The sequence below is a fragment of the Durio zibethinus genome, chromosome 8, assembly GCF_047325235.1.
Source record: "Durio zibethinus cultivar Kanyao isolate XHJ-2024 chromosome 8, ASM4732523v1, whole genome shotgun sequence".
In the NCBI taxonomy this organism is placed as follows: Eukaryota; Viridiplantae; Streptophyta; class Magnoliopsida; order Malvales; family Malvaceae; genus Durio; species Durio zibethinus.
Genome location: NC_143169.1, coordinates 20,722,689 through 20,743,430, shown reverse-complemented (window position 1 = coordinate 20,743,430; position 20,742 = coordinate 20,722,689). Strand labels below are relative to the sequence as shown.

At 32.4% G+C, this 20,742-nt stretch overlaps 2 protein-coding genes across 8 annotated transcripts; one reads left to right on the top strand and one right to left on the bottom strand.

The window, feature by feature from the left end:
- Positions 1-2,111: 2,111 nt before the first annotated feature.
- Positions 2,112-10,594, top strand: LOC111278912 (protein MLN51 homolog). The gene is made up of 12 exons (XM_022865660.2): positions 2,112-2,939; positions 4,306-4,408; positions 4,513-4,718; positions 4,811-5,649; positions 6,133-6,247; positions 8,273-8,395; positions 9,153-9,208; positions 9,310-9,367; positions 9,484-9,550; positions 9,630-9,709; positions 10,133-10,222; positions 10,310-10,594. The coding sequence occupies exons 1-9, from the start codon at positions 2,395-2,397 to the stop codon at positions 9,509-9,511; spliced, it is 2,073 nt and encodes a 690-aa protein (XP_022721395.2). The 5' UTR covers positions 2,112-2,394; the 3' UTR covers positions 9,512-9,550; positions 9,630-9,709; positions 10,133-10,222; positions 10,310-10,594.
- Positions 10,595-12,223: 1,629 nt separating this feature from the next.
- LOC111278911 (centromere protein C-like) lies at positions 12,224-20,438 on the bottom strand. 7 transcript variants are annotated; one of them, XM_022865657.2, is made up of 12 exons: positions 20,007-20,422; positions 19,735-19,910; positions 19,555-19,643; positions 19,351-19,453; positions 19,099-19,238; positions 18,141-18,916; positions 17,946-18,029; positions 17,746-17,845; positions 15,115-15,197; positions 13,652-13,736; positions 13,454-13,564; positions 12,224-12,602 (listed from the first exon to the last, which is right to left on the bottom strand). In XM_022865657.2, exons 1-12 carry the CDS (start codon positions 20,007-20,009, stop codon positions 12,472-12,474), a joined length of 1,881 nt encoding a protein of 626 aa, XP_022721392.2. In that variant the 5' UTR covers positions 20,010-20,422; the 3' UTR covers positions 12,224-12,471. The 7 variants fall into 7 exon arrangements, with proteins under 7 accessions (XP_022721392.2, XP_022721387.2, XP_089620774.1 ...); XM_022865652.2 differs by having other exon boundaries at positions 17,946-18,916; positions 20,007-20,438; XM_089764648.1 differs by lacking the exon at positions 19,555-19,643 and having other exon boundaries at positions 12,224-12,478; positions 12,552-12,602; positions 17,946-18,916.
- Positions 20,439-20,742: the final 304 nt, after the last annotated feature.

Below are 20,742 nucleotides of genomic sequence, written 5' to 3'. Positions count from 1 at the left end.
GGTTTTTCGGAAATCCATTTTCAAAAAAATTTATGATTTTTCAAAAATACATTTTTCAAAACTTGTGTGAAAAAAAAATAATTAAATAACTTTATTTTAAAAAATTAAAAAAAATTAGAGTGCGAAGAGAAAAGCTTAAAATGCATTTGGCATCACTCGTATCCATTCTTACGGCTTGCACCTATTAAATTTTCCAATGCACCTGTATCTTTTCCGATTAACACTTGAAACTTGAAAATCATATATATATATATGTATATATTATATTAAAACATATATAATTATCATATAATATTTATTGATATAGACATTTACGTGCGCATGACTTTTTTTTAATATTTAAGATGATTTTTAAAATTTATCATTATAATGACACATAAGATATTTATTAATTTTAAATTATTTATAAAAAATATATTTAAAAATTATTAAATTATCTAAAATTTTAAAATTTAATCAAAAACTAATTTGAATTCTAATGAAAAATTTTTTTTATACATCACTTCATCTCAATTTAAAACCAATTTTAAAGTAATTTATCTTCTTTAATTTATCTGTACTTAACATGATTATTTAAATTTACTATAGTTTTTAAAAATATTATTTAATATCTTTCATATTTTTTATATATAATCTTTACTTTATTTTTGGTTTTTAAATATATTAGTTATAGATAAAGATAATTTTAATAAATAATCCACCTGCTTTAAAAAATAAAATTAGATATATTTGAATTTAAATAAAATTTAAATTTAAATCAATATTTATTATGAACATTTAATATTAATATTTTTAAAAAATATAAAAAAATAAAAATATCAAAATAACTTTATGAAAATCTTTATTGTCAGTAGTTCTTAGTTATATATTTTTTCCAATATCTCACAAAATATACGAGATAAATGCATTTTCTCTACTATTAATTTAATCTCTCTTTTTATTAGTCTATTCTTACTATAAGAATTAATATTTTTTTTTATGATAGGTACTATTTCATTAAGCATACTATCCATTTCATTAAGTATGCTTTTTTTTTGTCAAATCAACTGTAACATTTTTTTTTATTTCTCAATTTACAATAAATTTAATTATAATCTACTTAAATAGATATCTTTTTTATTATAATTTAAAAATAAATAAAAAAATAAACTCAATAAGTTTATTTCATTTATTTATGCAAAAAGTGGAGATGCTAAAGTGAAAAAAATATAAAAAGAGTTGATAGGTTACTCATAATTTTTTTAAGTAGAACTTACTCATTTTTTTTTTTAAGTAGAACTTAATGATTGCAATTTTTTTTAATGAAAGTTCAAGATTAACTATTACATATGTTAATTAGATACTTTATATAGAAGATGTCGATATTTACTTAAAAAATACAAAAAGTAAATAGTTTAGTACATTTCATTAAAACCTTTTTGTCAATAATTCTCTTAAATAATTATTTATAATTTAATACTATTACTTACTCAAAATTAAAAATGATTTCACTTTAATTTTTATAAAAACATAATTCTATATCAAATATCAACCTCAAAATAATTAAAAAGTATAAATATTTGGAAAATCATATAAATGCTGATGATTATGATATTATCAAAACTCCAATAAAAAAAAATGTACATGTGGATCCGTTATAAAATAGTATATGCGAATGAGTTATCGTTTATGTTATTTAAATATTTAAAATTATTATTTTTTTAAATAAATAAAACTTATTTTAAAATTATATAAATATACAAATATATAAAAATGATAAAAAAACTGAAGATGATACAAATTGAATAAATTTTATTTAAAGTGACAAGATTTTTAGTTTCTATTTTAATATTTTATTGATATACTTAATAATATTGTTTACAATATTTTCATATGCTTTTTTTTTCTCTCATATTATTTATCATATATTTTAAAATTTGTTAATTTTTTAATTAAAATTTTTACTTTTATTATGATTTGATATTTTACTTATATTTAATTTTACATATAGCATGTAAATATTTTAATAATATTAATTTATATTTTTATTTAAATTTAAATAAAATAAAAATAATATAGCACATATAACAAACTAATTATAAAAAATAAAATTCATGAGAAAACAAAGTCCTGTCTCCATTAAAGTTTACCCAAAAATTCCCCAAAAAACTTTCTGTATAAAAATCTAGGGTTTTCCTAAATAACGCTACCCCTTAGTTAATATCGTATAAAATAGAAATTTCCTTCAATTTCAGGTCTGCTAGGGTTGTGGTTTTCTTTGATTTTTAGGCGATTCGTTTTGAAATTTGTCTTTTGCCTCGTTACAAAGTTTGCTTTTTTTTTTTTTTTTTTCCTTTTTTATTTTTGAATTTGTTTTGAGTTTTAGCGAGTTGGTGATTGGTTCGCGAGAAAGTAATGGCTAGGACGGGAGAAGAAGAGGTGGAGTATGAAAGTGATCCAGAGGAGGTGAAGCGTTCGCTGGCGATGCGGAGGAGAGAGGCGGCGAGTGACGATGAGGAAGGGGAAAGGGATAATAATACCGAGGCGAGGATGGATCGGAGGGCTGTGATTCATTCCGATGAATCCGATGGCCAGGGTGGTGCTGCAGATTATGATGATGACGAAGAAGAATTGGACTTAGAAGAAGACGGAGAGGAAGAAGCTTATGATGAAGAAGAGGAAGAGGAGGAAGAAATTGATGAAGAGGAGATGGAGGAAGTAGGGGAAGGAGGGTTGCAAGGGAATGTGGAGAGAACCGGAGAAGATATGAAGGAAGCGGTGGTGGGTGATGGGAATAGGAATATGGATGAGGGAGTGAAGATTAATAATAATAATAATAATAATGTCGAAGAGGAAGATGAAGAGGAAAAGAAGGAGACTGAGCCATTTGCAGTGCCAACTGCTGGGGCATTCTATATGCACGATGATAGATTTCGAGATAATGTTGGTGGTCGTCATAGGTATTCGATTTTTTTTCTTTGCTTTTCTGGGTGTAAATTGTTATGTTAATTCATAATATGGCTAAATATTCAAGTAATTAATTAACAATTTATAGAAAAGCATACGGTGCTTTTTTTTTAGATTATTTGTTATGCCTATTTTAGTTTTTCTTTCGTGTAATGGTTGAAGTTGGAAAGCTTACTTGCCCTGCCATGTACTTTCTTATGCAGAGAATAGAAATTAAAATTTTTTATTCTTTTAAGCAATGTTACATTTAGACAACAAATGTGTTTAATTTTAGGTTTTTGACACCAATGTTGTTCATGCTCTGTATGCGGCTGTTTTATGTTTTGTCATATTGAACCTTGAATCTGTCCATGATTAGGCTTTAAGGAGATATAAGGTTATAATGTGCATGAGAGCTTAGCTTACTTGCTTGTCTAGACAAGTATGACTGGTGATCAAATTTAAGTACCTAATTGTAACAGTTGCAGTGAGGAGTAAGGGCTTGAAATTTCATAATCTACTCTAGCATTTTGTTACACAAGTAGACCTGCATGCCAGATGCTCTTATACATTATTTAGGCGTTTTTCTTTCTTTATTCATTGTTCATTCATTTTAAGAGCTTAAAAGCTACCTGGATTGATCCAGGCATGGGCTAGTTGATTAGGAACTTTGTTGTAAACCAAAGAGTGGCCCAATATAAGACCAAATGTGAACTGATTTGGTCAAAATTTAGGCCCAGATTGGAACCTTGGTATTTGATGACATTTTGAGTGTGTATGACTACTCTTCCTTGACCTTTTTTGCTTATGTGTAGGGACAAGTTACTACTAATGCTGAACATTCTTTTCATCTATACTGTTGATACTATGACTGCTATATGAAATAATGACAATAGGGTTTTTATGGTCCCAATATTTATTTATATGCTTATTTTCTAATTCATTTTCATTAGTGCATGTCTGTGTAAAGACTAACTGTATTTATACTTTGTGTTCTTATTTTGTAAATATTAGATGTACAGTTAAACCAGTAACCTGATTTTTTTTTTGGTACATGTGATATTGAGCTTCACAATGGGAGGTAGCCTTCTCCCATATCATAAATCTCATCCTGTCCATTCCAAGATTTGAACTCAGGACCTCCAAGATGAAGGCTTGAGCTCAAACCGCTTGGGTGTCCCTTTGGGGACAAACCAATAACCTGATGACTCTGTGCTATCATTGCTTAATTTCTGTTCCAGACTTAAACTTTTATGTGTTCAATCCTCACTTTTTTTTTTTAACACACTTTGGTGCATTTCCATGTTATTGCCCTGCCTTTTCCATTCTAGTTATTATAAATGTTTCAAGTTGTGTATCACTCTGATTCATCCATTTTAGGCGAACACATGGTGGAAGGAAATTGTGGGAATCCAAAGATGATAGGAAATGGGGACATGACAAGTTTGAGGAGATGACTTTGCAAGAAAAGCATTATGAAGAGGTAAGAGTTTTGTTCATATTCAACTTGCATGATTAGTGTTTCTGTTCCTTCTTAATCTCATTTGATCTTTTTCATTTTCCCTACTGATAATCTTCCACATTCAGGGAAGAAGATCTTCTAGAAGTAGATATCGAGCTCGGAGTAAAAATTGGGGTCCAGATCATGGTTATCCTAGGGGAAGTAGGTCCAAACCATTTGGGAAAAACTACAATCAGAACCAGGCTCCTAAGGGTGTGAGAGGGAGAGTACCTAGGAGGTATGAACCTACTATGAAAAACAGTTGTCAGGCACCTCCAAGACAGAACAAACTGTGAGTATTAACATGCATTTGTTTCCTTCAATTTTCTCTCTATTCCCACCATGATTAAATTTGCACAACACTTAATGAGTTAAATATTTCAGGTCTGTAAAGCCTCTTGAGAAAACTTCACAAGCTAATTTGAGTAGAGCTTTCACACCTGCAACAAATGCAGACTCTGCATTAGTTCCTGCTAGGAAACATATTTTTGCATCAAGCTTGAGTTCTTCTTCCCCACCTTTTTATCCATCTGGGTCTTCCAACAAAGACATTGCTTTGACTCAACAGAAGGATGTGCAAGCTGGAACCATGAGCAGAAATGTTCGCCCATCTGTTACAGATGAGAATATTTCTGTGTCGCAATCCAATTCATTGCGAGGGAAGAATGTATTGGATTCTCTCAGCATGGCAAAGCTTTATATAGATGATTCTGGCATGTCAGCTTCTGTCAAGCCTTTGACCAACATGCAGATGCTACCTTCTGGATCTTCGTTGGATAATACTATTCAACCCTCTCAGTCCAGGGTACAGGGTAGAGGCACAGCTATCCCGGGACTGAAGGCTTATCAGCCAGCTCCACCTCAGAACCAAGTCAACAGAGTTTCTTCTCAAACGCAGGTTGATGCTTCTCAGAGTAGTCCTGTTCAAGGCAGGGCTCAGTCTTCTCTACAAGCAGCTGCTCAGCAGTTGGGCCAGCATCCTGGTATTGGGTTTCAAACTTCATCTCCACCAAAAACAGCTATATCAGTCAATTCATATGAATCTGGAGAGGTTGAATCTTCAGAAACAAGTAAATCCAATGGTGCATTGGCGAGCAAGGGAAAAAGCAGTGTTCAAGGAGCTGGAGGGGGCTCTTTTCTGTATGGTGGAGCTCAGATTATGGGGTCTACGGGGAATATGGCTGTCAGCCGTGCTGATCAGAACTTTCCTGCCTTTTTACCGGGTAAAGCTTTTTATACTTTTAATTCTTCAATTTATCTTGATAACGTATCTACCATAAAAGGTAAACTGTAAAATGGGGAAATTTGTGTTACCTGAAGCAGTGCATTCTAAATCCTAGGCCACTTTTTTTTTTTTTGAATTTTTATATGAATTAAATTAAATGCTTTACTAAATATTAGATGTAGTTTTCATCTGAATATCTTTAATGGCTTTTTGGCTAAGATAAGATGGAGTTTTAATTCCTGGAAAGTGATTTGTTTTGATTAGGGATATGCTTTTTCTGGGGTGGCTAGAGGTTGGAGTTTGTCGAGTTTATTTGTCTTTGTGATTAATAACTATGGGGTGTCAGGGAGTAGCTTTTATCTACTGAGTTGCTTAGATTCAATTTTGTTATTCTATATTTTCTGATCGGCAGTTCTATGCTTTCCTATTAAACATTTTATAAGCTCAATTTCTTAATGCTTTTTTCTGAATGATCATGCAGTAATGCAATTTGGTGGTCAGCACCCTGGTGGCCTTAGTGTTCCCGCTGTTGGCATGGCATTTCCTGGATATGTTGCCCAGCCACAACATGGTTTGGGAAACTCAGAAATGACATGGTACATTAATTCTTTCCCTTTAGTGAAGTTTTCTTTCTGTGGATTACATCTGGTTTCCTTTGAGAAATGAAGGTGATGTCTTGGTCAGTTCAGTAACTGCCCAGTTGGTTTTCTATGGAGAAGTTACCTCTCCATAATGAAGCAGAACTTATGAGTTATGAGTCAGATTTTCAGACTCAACATATTTTCCAGATAAGCCTTTTGTGGCTAATCTCCAATTTGCTACAAATTTTGATAGTAGTGAAGGTGTAAGGGGGAGATGCTTTGGGTGTGGGCCAGGGATTTAAATAGCAGCAAGATGGCAGTATAGCGGCCACTATTTTGCGGTAGGGCCGCTATCCACAACTGCTTTCAGGAAAAAAACAGAGGAGAATTTTAATCCCAATTGTAGTGGTGCATTGCTGCCGCGAAATGCGGCATAACGTTGAATAGTGGTGATAGCAGTTTGCTATTGCCCACTACAATTGGGTTTCCATTAAAAAATTCAAGGAAAAAATTTCATTTGACTTAGGTTAAAAACTTAAAATGAAAAAAGCAAGCCAGAAAAGAGACATGAATTCATAAATTCAGCCAAAAAAAAAAACACAAAACCTAGACTTCCAAAGACATTAGTTGTCTGAAATTCAACCTCAATCAAAATCAAGCACATGCAATTTAAGGTAAGCAAGTAATTCAGCACTCAAATTACCTTTTTTTGTTGAAAAATTTTGAAATTTGCAGTGATTCTGTTTGTTTGGGACTGGGCTGGGCTATGGTGCACTGCTACTAGGGGACAGGGGCTGCTGGGACTTGAGACAAGAGACAAGAGATGAGAGTGAGACTTGAGGTTGAGGGAAACGAACAAAGAGCACACACCACATTAAAAGGAGAGCTGAGAGACGGGGGATGAGGCTGAAGGCCTGGAGAGAAAAATTAGTGTAACACAGACTGAGGGGATGAGAAGACGTGGTGTCTGTCTGTGGGATTTAGACAAGAGGTAGAGACCAAAGAGAATAGATTGTAAATGAATTGGGGGAAATTACGAAAAAGACATGGGTGTTGTGTGGGAGTTGAATTTTTTAATAAATATTTAGGGGTAATATAACTAGCTTCATTTTTTAATTTTGAGAAGAAATTTTTTATTTAGGAGAAACTTTTTTAGTAGGAAATTTTGCCTTGGGAACAAAAAGATTTGTTAATTATTTTAATAGAAAAATAATTGTTAATTAATTCCACAAGATAATGAAAAACATTTCAACTTTCAAAATTTTGAAAAGAAATTATATCAAAGTTACTGCTTAAAAGTGGCATTAAACTAATTAGTGCTTAAAACATTTGCTTAGTTTCTTGAGACAACCCATGATTAGAGACAATGTGTAAAGTACATAAACAAAAAGAAACATTAATGGAGATTATGCCAAAATCAAATCATGTCATCTACTTAAATTATGGATGCCTAACCACTTGTTAGATGATTTGCACGATATAATCTGATAATTTCTTGATGAGTATATGGTATTTAAAGAATCAAATATATCATTTACTATGACCATCTATTTTACACATGTTTATTTATCTCTTGTTATTTTTTAAGTACCATATGAGTAATTTTTTAAATATAAATATTTTGCTATAATCTTAAAAAAATTATAAATATTTTTTCTTAAATAGATAAAAGATATGACATGATATAAACTATTTTGAAAATCATGAAATAAGAGTTTTTATGATTAATAATTATAATTACCATATTTTATAGTAAGTTAAGCAAAATTAAAAAAAAAAAAAAATCACAACTGCGATAACCGCAATGACAGCGAAGGTCTCTGTTATCTCTGTTATGTCTACAACTGTGACGCGATGTAAAACATGACTGCTACTGCAATTTAAATCACTGGCGTGAGAATTTATTAGACTATCAGGCATTTATTAGACTATCAATGCAGCACTAAATCTCTCTCTTGACTGCTTATTCCTATTCTTGTTAATCTGATTTATTTATCTATTTAATCCAAAAGCATTAATGATTTTCATGTTCATGTTTAGGCTACCGGTACTGACGAGTGCTGCTGGGGCTTTGGGGGCAACATATTGTCCACCTTATATCACTGTAGATGGGCCTTATCATACTCGTCTGTCAGGACAGATCTCTTCTACAGGACCCTCAAGGTTAGTAACATAGTTTTGGTTTCCTTGACCCACTGGCTTTAAAAACCTCGATTGTTATTGTTTGCCTTCTGCTTGCCAGAGTGGGGAGGGAAATATTGACTGTCCTCTCTAGTCTTAAAAACTGGAAGCATTCAACATTTGCCTCTTTTTTTTCATTGTTGAAGGTTAATATCTGGTTGGAATGTATTCTCAAGAAACCCTTTAATCAGGATTAAAGCATGATTAAATTGAGTTAAATGTGGTTTAGTTATATGCATGGTTTTGTTTGTTCAATCTCGGCTGTATCTTTGTCTTTGTAGAAATACAATCAATATATTTGGTGTGAAATGCCAAGTCTTTGGATGATAACAGTATCATCAGTTTACATAGAACTACTGCTTTTTACATAGATTTAACTTTAAAATAGAAAATAATTGTTAAAAGATGTTTTAAAAGAGTCTTTATTGTTTTGACATTATGTTATTTTATAATCATGTTAAACCAATAATGATAGATGTTTTATAATTGACCTTATGTGCAATGTCTTAGACTTTTTTTCTTTTCTACATATTTAGGGGTGTGTGTGTGTTTGTATGTCTGTCTTTCTGTTTCTTTCTGTGTGCGTGCGTGTGAGAGGGAGAGAGCAAAAAACTAATGAAATCTAAGATAACAGACAGTTTAACTGGTTATGTTTTCTCATATTGATAAGTTATAACAAGTGGTTATTATTGTTGCTAACTGATTGTTTTAATAATATTTAATCATCCATCCTTTGCAGCAAAGAAGGAACTTCTAACAAACCAAATAATGAATGGAAGCCTTCCCAAAGACCTGGTAAGCAATGATCTTGCTGATCTTAGATTTGGTGGACTTCTGAACGTTGCCCTTTGCAATTTCTTATGTTTTAGTGGTAAAACAAGTTGTCTCCTGTGCAGAGCTTGTGAGTGATGAATTTGGGGAACGACAAAATAACCCAAATAAGCAGCCTCGCAGGCAAGTTGAAATTCTTAAGCTGTTTCTGCAGATGTGTGGAAAACATTTTTCAGTGTGTATATATCATCTACTATATGTAAGCATCTTGATTTGTTTAATCCTTCAATTTCATGCAGATATTCAGAGATGAGCTTTAGCAAGTAATTTATTTAAGATGGAGCCTGTCCCAATAAGCTGATAAAGGTTATAATCTTGTGATGAAAGTTTTTATTATATTTTGGATGATCGGAATTTCTTATTTTTGAATTACTTGGTGGTGCAGGCCTTCCTTCCGGGCCCTTTGTGATCCCCAGCTTTTGACCTGGACCACTTTGGGCTGCAATTTGTTCCAGGATATAATAGGTAAATCATCCCTAGTGGCTGCTACTTAATCTGTTTGGAAGAAAGTTACAAGTTCTCTGGCAATTATTTTGTATCACAAAAAAAAAAAAAAAGGCATAAGTAACCATGCAGTTTATATGTCTGCACCTCTCCGCCCTTCTCTCCCTTCCCCTCCAATTGAGAGATTGGAAATTTCTTTTGTAACAACTGGCACATGTGAAAAGGTTAAGGTCTTTTGTAACTAGTGGCACTGTGGCATCGATTTAACATGGCTGCATTGCATTTAGGCTGTTTTGTAGTTTTTTCTTGGTATTAGTGCTTAAATGAGTTCAAAATCAGTATATTATCTGCAGTACCTATTTTTTTTCTTCCATTAATTTGTGGTGTCTTTGTTCATTCATTCTAACCTAAATCTCTGTGTCTCTTGCAATTTTGTTCTGGCAGGTTATAAATGACAAACGCCTGCTCATGCCACATTCAGTTTAAGAATAATATGGTGGCTTGACGGGTGGCATTCCCTTGTTTAAATGTGCGGTATGGACATCGTATTAGAGAAAATAAATTTTTTTTTCTCAGTTATACTGCTAAAATTCCTAAAACTGCTATTATTGTTTGATACAGGTTTTTCTTGTGGCTTGATTGTCTAATGAAGCTTCTCCATAAAAGTACGAACAAGAACTATTGTGCAGCAGCTGTTTGGTTGGCGAACTTAAGTTTTTAATTTGCATAGATGATGTTTTCTTATTCGTCTTTGGTGAGGATAGTTACCTGTTTGATGAGTTAAGCCTGGTTTTGGGAGTACATTATTGCCTGTTTGAGATTTTTTAATATTTTTATATGAAGGCTGGCTGGTTATTGAGATATCTTTAATTTAATCAAGTGCATTTGGTGATAAGTGCTTTTGAAGCATTCTGTTCAAAGCTCTTTCTTTCTCTATTGAATTTCATACTTTTACCATTGCTTTCTTTGTTAGGGCTCGTTTGTATTCTGCAGCTCTTCCGGTGTGGTGAAATCTAGACCTTTACACGGTGCATCCTGCGATGCAATTGCCTGTGGTTACTCTCTAGTCGGTGACTAAAGAGGAGGGATTCGGTGAACAACTGAATCTTGGAAAAATTGATTGCTTTGCATTGGACAAAGCAATGGATTGTTTTAGTATAAACATAATAATAAAAAATCCCGTTATTGTTTTTACATTCAAATATATTTTCACTATTAATTTTAATTTAATTTTATAATCACATTATTCAATTTCATCTAGTCATCAAAATTAATTTTACCGATATTTAAATGGACCTTTGATCTACTACTTGCAACTTCAAAGCTTAAAATGTAAGTTAAGCCGGTGGACCCACATGCTAAGAAATTAATTTTAGTAAAGTCATGCTAGTTAATAACGAATGATTGTTATTTTAAATCTTTTTGAGGAGCGGTAGCTATGAGCTATTGCGGTTCACATGCTCCCTTTCTAAAGGAAATTTGAACATTTGTTTGGCACTTCAAAGTTGATCTAAATCAATTATTAAACATTAAAGAAAGATGTGCTCACTTGCTAGTCAATCAAAATTCAATTTTTGAGTTAGAAAAATATTTCATGAGCAAAATCTTAAAATTATTTTTAAAACATTAGATTGAAATATAACTTAAAACTCTTAATTAACTGTATTGAAAAAAAATGAAAATCGAACTTTAAAAATCAAACTTAATCTCATTTTTGTCTTTTTTTTTTTTTTTTGAAAATTTAGACTATAATTTAACATTATTGATTTTTTGTTTTTTCTGGAAAACTAAAGAATAAGGCCAATTTACTTTTGGGAATTTTTTTTAATTTTAAACCTTCAACTTGACTCCATATATTACCAATGAAATTAGATAAACGAATTTGGAAACCATTTTTTTTTATCAATTTCTAAAAGAATTAGTGCTATGTTAAATTGTTTGCATTTTTTATAGCAACTGTGCTTCAAACATTTTAACCAAATTTGAAAACTCTTACTATTATTTAATTTTCTAATTTAATTATTTACCTTATTTAATTATCGATTCTATTTGAAGTAAATATAAAAAAGATTGACACATTACTAAAAAATAAATTTGATTATTTATTTATTCCGTATTTTATATAAAAATTAAATTATCACAATTCATATCAACTTAAAAAACATATAATATATTTTTAATTTTTTTATTAAATCTACATAATTTCTGTTAAAATTTAAACTGACATCATTTTTACAATTTTTTTTTTTTATTGCGGAGCCTTATCCTGCGTTAAATTACCACATTTACTAAAAGATAATGACTTGGACAATGATGGAAGAGTCAGTCTTTATGCTACAATGAGAAGCCCGACTATGCGTAAAAGACCTGTAGATTATGATGCTTGGGGCAAAGTCTTTATTCTGAAACTTGGACAATAAGACATTGACTGAAACATTGAAATCTAAAAAGCTTTTTTTTTTTTTTTTTTTTTGAGAGGAAATTAACTAATGAAGTCATGAACTTACATTACATTGTTCCATTTAGATTCACCTGTTTCTGGAACTGTCTAAAGAGTACGAAATATAGTCATAAGTCCAATACATGTCAAAATTAGAGTTTTTAATGGTCATCACAAAAATTCACAGGGAATAAGATTATTCATAACAGAAATGCCTACTACTTAACAACCAATGCAGAACAACCATAAATTGAAAAAAGAGAACCGGTGAATTAATGGTCAGGTTATAAAAGGATGACCTGATTTGCGCTGGCTCGGTCCATAAGCACCAATCACCGCCATCTCAAAACCTGGCAGCCAATTCAACCAGATCTTTGTACACATCACTTACAAAAGACTTCACTTTCAGAGTAGGGTTCTTACCATCAGCCTTCCCTGGAGACTCGTACTTTATCCCAATTACAGTTGACAAACCTGTACAAAAACAAAGTAAAAGCAAATTCAACCACATAAAACAAGTTTCATCTAAATCAAATTGAAAAATGTAGGCATGTTTGACATTTCAAAAACAAACATGTGGGTTCCACATAATGCTAAACTGGATCCAAGGGGATGGGATGGGATGTCAGGTAGAGATCTTAGGTTCTTGTTGTTACCAAACAATAACAATAACAATAATAATAATAATAATAATAATAATAATAATAATAATAATAACAGATAAAAAAACAACTAAAAGGGTCATCTCCATGAACGCGATATGTTTGGTTTCAAACATCTTCAAGGCAGAACAAACATTAATGCAGGAGGAATTTAGGGAGGGAAAAAAACTATTGCACACTTTTACTCAATATAATTGCAATAAACATATATAAGGCATGCTAAAAATTTGTTAGGACTAGAACAATAAATGATTAATGATGAAATAACATCAGGTTGCGGGATAACAAAAATCAGATTGCCTGAAGTTGTATGACAAGCTTCTATCTCCTAGCTTTCAGAAAGCATGGTGCCAGACTTGGGCTAGTATAATTCAAGGCACTTATCTAAACTAATTTGAGATTAAGGGCTCATAGAATCAAGTCAAGATAGTTGATTACAAACTACATTAGCAATGATATGCACTCAAATTATTACAAACTGACAAACTAGTCATCAATAAATTATAATATATCAACTATAACACAACTCATAGCACACTTCATCTTTAGAGAACATTTCGGTGAAATTTAAAATTCTTCCAAAAGCACAGCAACTAATTTTTTAATTTATAATGGGTCAATAAACTCCTTGCATAGAAAAAAACAATAAGCGAAGGTACTCACTTGAATGTATGCGATCATATAAGAATCTTTCACCTTTCCAGAATTTCAAAGGTCTTGACCTAATCCTTGTACTTTGCCTCCTCCCTTCTCCATCAAATGCAGTACCAGAATCTAGAAAGAAAGAATGCACCAAGTCATTCCAACAGAATTACTAAAGAACTCCAAAGATGCAAGTTGAACTTTTGGTTTTAGTAACACCTGCAAGACTTTGTCTTCGAGAAATTGCTTTCCTCTTACGTTCATGGTGTGGACAAGGTTTTGTTTTGCCCATCATATTCTGTTGCTAAAGAAACAAATTAAAAATTAGAAAAGAAAAAAATTGAACTTGAGAAATTTTTGAAAGGAAAGTAAACGAAACACAGGCAAGAGTCTTATTTCTTATTCTTCACCAAAAAAAAGACCCAGTTTGCCAATACTTAGTAATGTGTAGAAGAAATGACTCAATTCATAGGTTTACAGACATAGACCAATAAAAGGGAATCCGGACAGTAAACTGAAGAATGCAAAGTAAACATACAAACATCTAATAGAAATTACCATTAAACCACAATGTTGTAACTTTTACTCAAAATGACACCATCAACCATAGCAACAAGTAACAGATCTAGAAAACATTTCAATTTTTCAAGATACTCTTGGAATCAAAAAGAATTCCAGACATATCATCGAAGTTCATTAGGCAAAGTTTCTCATCCAGGACTCAAAAATCAACTTTCAGGCTTTACCTTTTCAATTAAAAGTAAAAGCAAAGCCATTTCCTCCTTAGTGATTTCAAATATTTTCAAATATTTTATTAATTTTCTTTAAAACTATAAGGAGTTAACTAACCAACCTAAGTCTAGATTTGGCATGATTTGAGACAGTGATTATTCTTAGATACTATAGTAGATCAAACTCTTTCTCACCTCATAAATAGAACTAAGAACATTGTTCTTTGTCAACTTTAAATTTTAATAATTATATCATGAACTAATGACAGCCAACAGAACTAAACACGTTTTCCAAATGTGGTGTCAAGAAGCAGTGATTGAAAAGACAATAAATAATAATCCTACTATAGTAGAGGTAGAATGCACTAGCAGCATGTATCTCCCTTGTTGCAGTCCCTTATTCCCTTCAGATGCCTAGTAGCTAAGTTACTTGTTGAAAAGCTTTAAAGTAGTTTGCACTTAGGGGAATTATTCTGGAAAGTGGAGGAGGAGTTGCCATGAGTTGCAATTTCTGTTTTAAGTAACAAATGTTTAATTAAAAAAATCTGGCAAGCATTAGTTTGTTATAGATGTCCAAACAGAAGATAGAAACCACAGATTCTATGCTTTGAGTTGTAGCCCAGTTTCATTACCCTAAAATCAATCTTTGTGGTGCAAACTTCTAAAAGCCTCTTAAACTAAAACCTTTTGCATTGATATCAATAATTAAATGAGCTCTTTCTGCATCTAGAGAGAGAGAGAGAGAGAGAGTAGACAGGTGCATGCAAGTTTGACAAAATTAAGCAGAATCAGGGAAAAACAATCAATGTTTGGAAAATACAAAGGTGATAGTATAGGAGCTTCAATATATAAGCCCAAAAAAGCAGTATAGAACTCCCTAATCTTGAATGTTGACAGCCATATTAGGTGGAAAAATATGCAAGAAGATAAATAATCATGAAAAGTACAAACCTCATGCAGCTCCTGATAATTTTCTGCAGCTCTCGAAGATCCATCCATTGTGTGGTCCTCATCCATTGCAGGATTAGATTCATCTGTTTGGGGAATGGAAATGTGCACAAAGAAAACCAATAAATTGAAACCATCAAAAGTATATCAATGACTAAGGTAAACCCAATTTATGATGTGCTAGGTCCAAGGCAACTAAAAGCGGAAAATTATAATTTACTATGTAGGTAAATCCAATAATATTAAAATTAGAAAAAGATATTCTAATGAAAAATTATTTAAAGCATAATAGCAGGTCAAAGATTGACTCATGTTGTGGTTATACTTCAAAAGCAGAAAATTACCACCTGATTTTCTTAGGACCATAACATGAAATTTCTTTTCTGATTTGTTAGACAACCATCAATGCGCCACATGTGTTCGACTGATTAGTTAAATGGGTATATCTAATATAGATTTGTATCTTTGATGTAATTTGAGAATTCAAGCATTGTCCGTTTAAGAAATTACTCTTGACTAGTTACACAAGCTCAAGTATGAAAGCACAAGAGCCCATTTAACAAGAATGAGCAAGCCATACAAGGAGTTGCCAAAGGTCACCACAATAATATGTAAGGCATTAGGATAGGGATTAACGTATATCATGTTATTTGGACAGTTCACTGGTTACTACCATACCCCATTCAACCAAACATTCAATTTTTCGTAAGTAGACCACAAAGTGCTATCACATTACAATGGACAACTTAAAGTTTATTCGAAAAGATAGCACCTGAGAGAGAGAAAAAGAGCAAGGTAGAGAGAGAGAGAGAGAGAGAACTATCAACTCATCTGAAGAGGAATTAAAGTGTTAAAAGATCCTAAAAGGACAGCTACATGAGGGATCAAAAAATTCATGCTGTTAACCACCAACTCCTAGCTAGTCAGATGAGGAACAGCTCAAACACAACTAAAGAAGCAACTATGAGCAATTTAACCACATCATATTTCTCAACTTGTACACAAAAAATTGGAACAGTCTTTATCCTAATAATTGGAATCTGACCCAAAAAGGGGCGGAGGGGGACATTTCAAGAGCTTAAAAGGTCAAAACCGCAGCAAGGGAAACCTAAAAATAAAAATTGTGATTACTTAGTCATCAAATCACCTAAACTATTGCACAACAAACTTTTACCAGACATGCATGATGCAACTAACACAACAAAACAATCACCCATTTTTGGTTTTAGGAAACTTTAAAGAATAAATGTCATTAGTAGAATCTTTATACCTATTAGTCCCTCTTCGTGAGAGAGGGAAAGAGAGGTGGGAGGATGGGCAGAAAAGAACTGTAACGTCAAATATAAGCATAACATAGACTTGGTATCTGATTATTTAAGTGTGAAAACTAATCAAAAAGTGGCAAGTCATGTGTAATTCAACATATCAACCAGGAAAAATCAATTGGGGATGGAGGGGAGGTGTTTCTTATATATATATATATATATATATATATATATATATAGAGAGAGAGAGAGAGAGAGAGAGGGTGGATACAATTTTGTACCCCTCTTGTAATCAGATAGTAAGCTAACCATCATCATTCATCATAATTATAGATAGAAAAAGAGAGAGAGAGAGAGAAAGGGAGGATACAATTTTGTACCCCTCTCATAATCAGATAATAAGCTAACCATCATCAATTCACCATAATTATGTAGAAAGAAATCATAAGAATTTTCAAAGAACCAAAAGCATCTAGCTAGGCATTTGGATAAGTTGAGAACTAGTTTATCACAAATTATTCTTGCACCACTAAGTAATGTATTTTGTTATGGCATCCAATCTTAAAACTAATTGACAAGAAAAGGAGAGGCACTACCTAAAAGTCAGGCAACTGAAAACTGTGATATAGGACATAATACCACTTACCATTCTCCCTTGGGTGTAGCCTAATAGAACAACTTAGACATATCAGCCTATCTTGTCAAGTACAAAAACCCCAAGTTCAATTCATGTAGGATATGACCATTTAACGTATGCTAAATAAATGGAAACCAAGAAGAACGAATATTTGATTTCTTTCAGAAGAAATGAAAGATCCCAAAATAATCATGAAAATACTGGGAGTGATATAGGACATATTACCACTTACCATTCTCCCTTGGGTGTAGCCTAATAGAACAACTTAGACATATCAGCCTATCTTGTCGAGTACAAAAACCCCAAGTTCAATTCATGTAGGATATGACCATCTAACATATGCTAAATAAATGGAAACCAAGAACAATGAATATTTGATTTCTTTCAGAAGAAATTAAAGATCCCAAAGTAATCATGAAAATACTAGGAGTTATTCCAGTATGGTATTTGCTAATGAAATCCCAGATGATTTCTCATTCTTTTTCTTCTTTTTGAAATTTTGCTCCTCTCCTCTTGTATACATAAGGGATAAAAGGAAAAGAGACTAATAAAGAATAAATTTTTTCTCCAGTTTGCAAAAATCATAAAACATCTCTAAAACCAATCACTATACTACTTTGCAACCACTAATAAATGAAAAAAAAAAAAATTGTAACTGAGGCATTTTAATATCATTCATTTGCATCCCCATCCCACAAGAATACGTCATGGAAACAGAGAAAATAATCATACCTGACTCTCTCTGAATGGTATGTGAATTATCAATGGTTGGCCATTCCATGTTAAGTTGGGTCTGAGCAGAAACCACTGCTTCTGGCAGTATGTCTTCCACCTGTGTTTAGTCACAATTCCTCAGAGTATAACATTCCATAACAAAGATTTCCAGTAAACTGCAAATGAGTAACTCTTGAAAAGTCAATAGGACTACTCACCCTTCCACCAAATTCATTTGGTTTTATCATATGACCATCTGCAGCAACTTCAAGACTGCTTAAACTGTTATTCTCTGAGTCGTCCTGAGATCCAGTTGAGACAACATTAATACCAGAATTAAACCTACTTGCATTATCATTTACAAATTTGCCAAAGAGACCAGCAAAATCTTGCCCATTGAGCTCAGAACTTGCATTAGCAGTTGCAGTTTGATTTGCTTCTAGTATTGGAGACCTTAAGAGGTGAGACATATTTAATTCCTTTTCTGTATCAACCTGACTAGATTGTTTGTTGATACTTTCAATGGGATATGCATTTCTCCCTGGTGATTTGTCAATATTATTGGTTGAAATAGGATCACTTAGTGGATCTGACTGCAAGATATGTTTCTTCTGCAATGACATTGAAGCCAATGGATTTCTTGGAGTAGGAGAAGCTAAATGATGAGCTGAACTTTCTGCATGTTGCTGTGGTGATCTTTTATCATTGTTGTGAGGCACACTTAGTTCCTTTTCTGTATCAACCATATCAGATTGTTTAGTAATATTTTCCATACAAGACGCATTTCTCACTGATGATCGATCAATACCATCAGTTGAAAATGGATCATTTAGTACATCGGACGGCAACATTTGATTCTTCAGCAATGATATTGAACCCAATGGACTTCTTGGAGTGGGAGAAGCTAAATGATGAACTGAACTTCCAGCCTGTTGTTTTGGTGTCCTTTTATCAATCCCCTTCATCAAATCTGATATTGAATTTCTAGGCTTTGTCAAGTTTTCTCTAGAAGCTTTCAAATTAATCCACCTAATATCTTGCAAGTCAAAAAGGCATATTTTCTCCAGCTCAATAGGTTTGATCTGCAAGTGCTCCTGTAAAAGACCGACTGCCTCATCCCCATTATAATTACTGGTAAGCAAATGATCCAGAAGTTCTTTAATCTTGTTCTCTGCATTGGTCACTGAGTCTAGAGAGCATATAACAGTATCTTATCATATACACAAAGAGGGGGAAATTTTGCAGCGTTATAAAAACAAACACAAACGAAAACCAAGTCATATAGCAGGTTATTTTAGAAGATATCAAGAATGGGAGACCACAGACAGAATAAATTAACTACTTATGACAAATCAACCTTTCTTGACTTACCAGCCAACTCCTTCTCTTGTAATTCGACATTCAGGTCAGATTTTTCTTGTTGCAAACCGCAAAGTGGACTGAGAATTTCCTCTTCAAAGCTTTCCACTGGGTACATAGCAGTCAAATAGCAATGATTGTACTTAACTGATCTGAAAATAAAATCATAAGGCTATCTTACATACATATATACATACGGAAAGATTAAAAAAATAACAAAAATGAATACAACGGAAAATTGATAACAGAACAAATTGAACAGACCTCAATATTCCAGGCCAACGAGGCCGTGCAGCCACGGACTGAACATTCCGATCCAAATCCATCAAAACACCACCTGTCTGTTTCTGTATTTCTCTTTTGGCATCTATATAGCATTACAAACGCACATCGAAAAGATAAATTCATACAAATAATTGCAGATTAAACATTCCAACCAAAAAAAAAGGCAATCGAGCAGCAACTAACTTTCAACCCATTCAAAAGCCATAAAGAATTCTTCCGGATCTTTCAATTTATCGATGTCTAAAGTCGGTTCTAAACTCACAGTAGGCTGACTATAAAAAATTAAATAAGTAAAATTAAATTCAACTGTAACATTTACCACAAGAAAAATAACTAAATTAAGCAATTTCAAATTATTTTAACCTTGAGTTAGGCTTCAAAGAAAAACAAGCTCGTTTACGGCCTAGAGCCGCTCTTCGTTCTCGAGGATTTTCCATAACTTCAGCATCAGAGATTAACATATCCAAGTTCACGAGTTCTGAACTATTATCTACAATTGCTTTGGCTTGCTCAAGAAGCTTATTAGGGCTTTGCAATGGCTGAACAATTATAAAAAATAAAACAAATTAATAGAACTAAAATAACAGTAAAACTAATTTTAGGGGGAAATAGAAAAAAAAAAAAAAAAAGGTCACCATGGATTTGAGGAAATCATGGGAATGTTGAAGATCGTCCGGGTCGTAAGGTCGAGGGAGGTTTGGAAGGGAAGCGAAGGTTCGAGCAAAGAGCGGGAGACCCGAATAGCCTCGAGCGGATCTCGACTGATAGTTTGGAGAGCCATTTCTTTTTCTTTTCTCTTTTTTTTTTCATGGGATTTTTAGGGGCATTGCGATCATTTGCTAGGTTTGAATCTGGACAAAGAGAGTAGGGCTGGAACTGGAATTGGAACTGGAATGGAATGGAGTTTTCGAAATTCTATTTCGAAAAAGGAAACTGAGCGGGAGTGTACACGGGAGCGGCTACAAACAATTTTATCGGATTTTGCAATAGTATCCCTGTGTTTACAGCTATTCTCACATTCATAAGTTTTTCATGGGAAGGGACGGTGGGTGGAAAAGGAAAGCATTATTTTGTTTTTTTAAGTACATCACCAATTAAAATTATGGTTATTTTAACAAATGTAAAATTTTATATAATTAATATTCATGCTTTTTAAAAATTATTATAGTATTTTGATAATAAAAAATTAACAAATTCTAATTGGATCATTATTTAAAAGGTTAAATATAGATTTTATTTGTGTACTATATCATTGTTTAAAAGATAAATATCATGAATGATTTTTAAATTATAATAAAATATTTAATGTGATATTTAAAATTTAAAATTTTATAATTTGTTATTTGAACTATGAAATTATTAACTAATGTG

Coding starts and splice junctions, on each gene's coding strand:
- LOC111278912 (XM_022865660.2), top strand. CDS start 2,395: ATGGCTAGGACGGGAGAAGAAGAGGTGGAGTATGAAAGTGATCCAGAG. Junction 4,719..4,810: donor CCTCCAAGACAGAACAAACT/GTGAGTATTAAC, acceptor TAAATATTTCAG/GTCTGTAAAGCCTCTTGAGA. Junction 9,209..9,309: donor GAAGCCTTCCCAAAGACCTG/GTAAGCAATGAT, acceptor TCTCCTGTGCAG/AGCTTGTGAGTGATGAATTT.
- LOC111278911 (XM_022865652.2), bottom strand. Junction 15,198..17,745: donor TACCATTCAGAGAGAGTCAG/GTATGATTATTT, acceptor TTCCCCAAACAG/ATGAATCTAATCCTGCAATG. Junction 12,603..13,453: donor ATATGATCGCATACATTCAA/GTGAGTACCTTC, acceptor GTTTTTGTACAG/GTTTGTCAACTGTAATTGGG.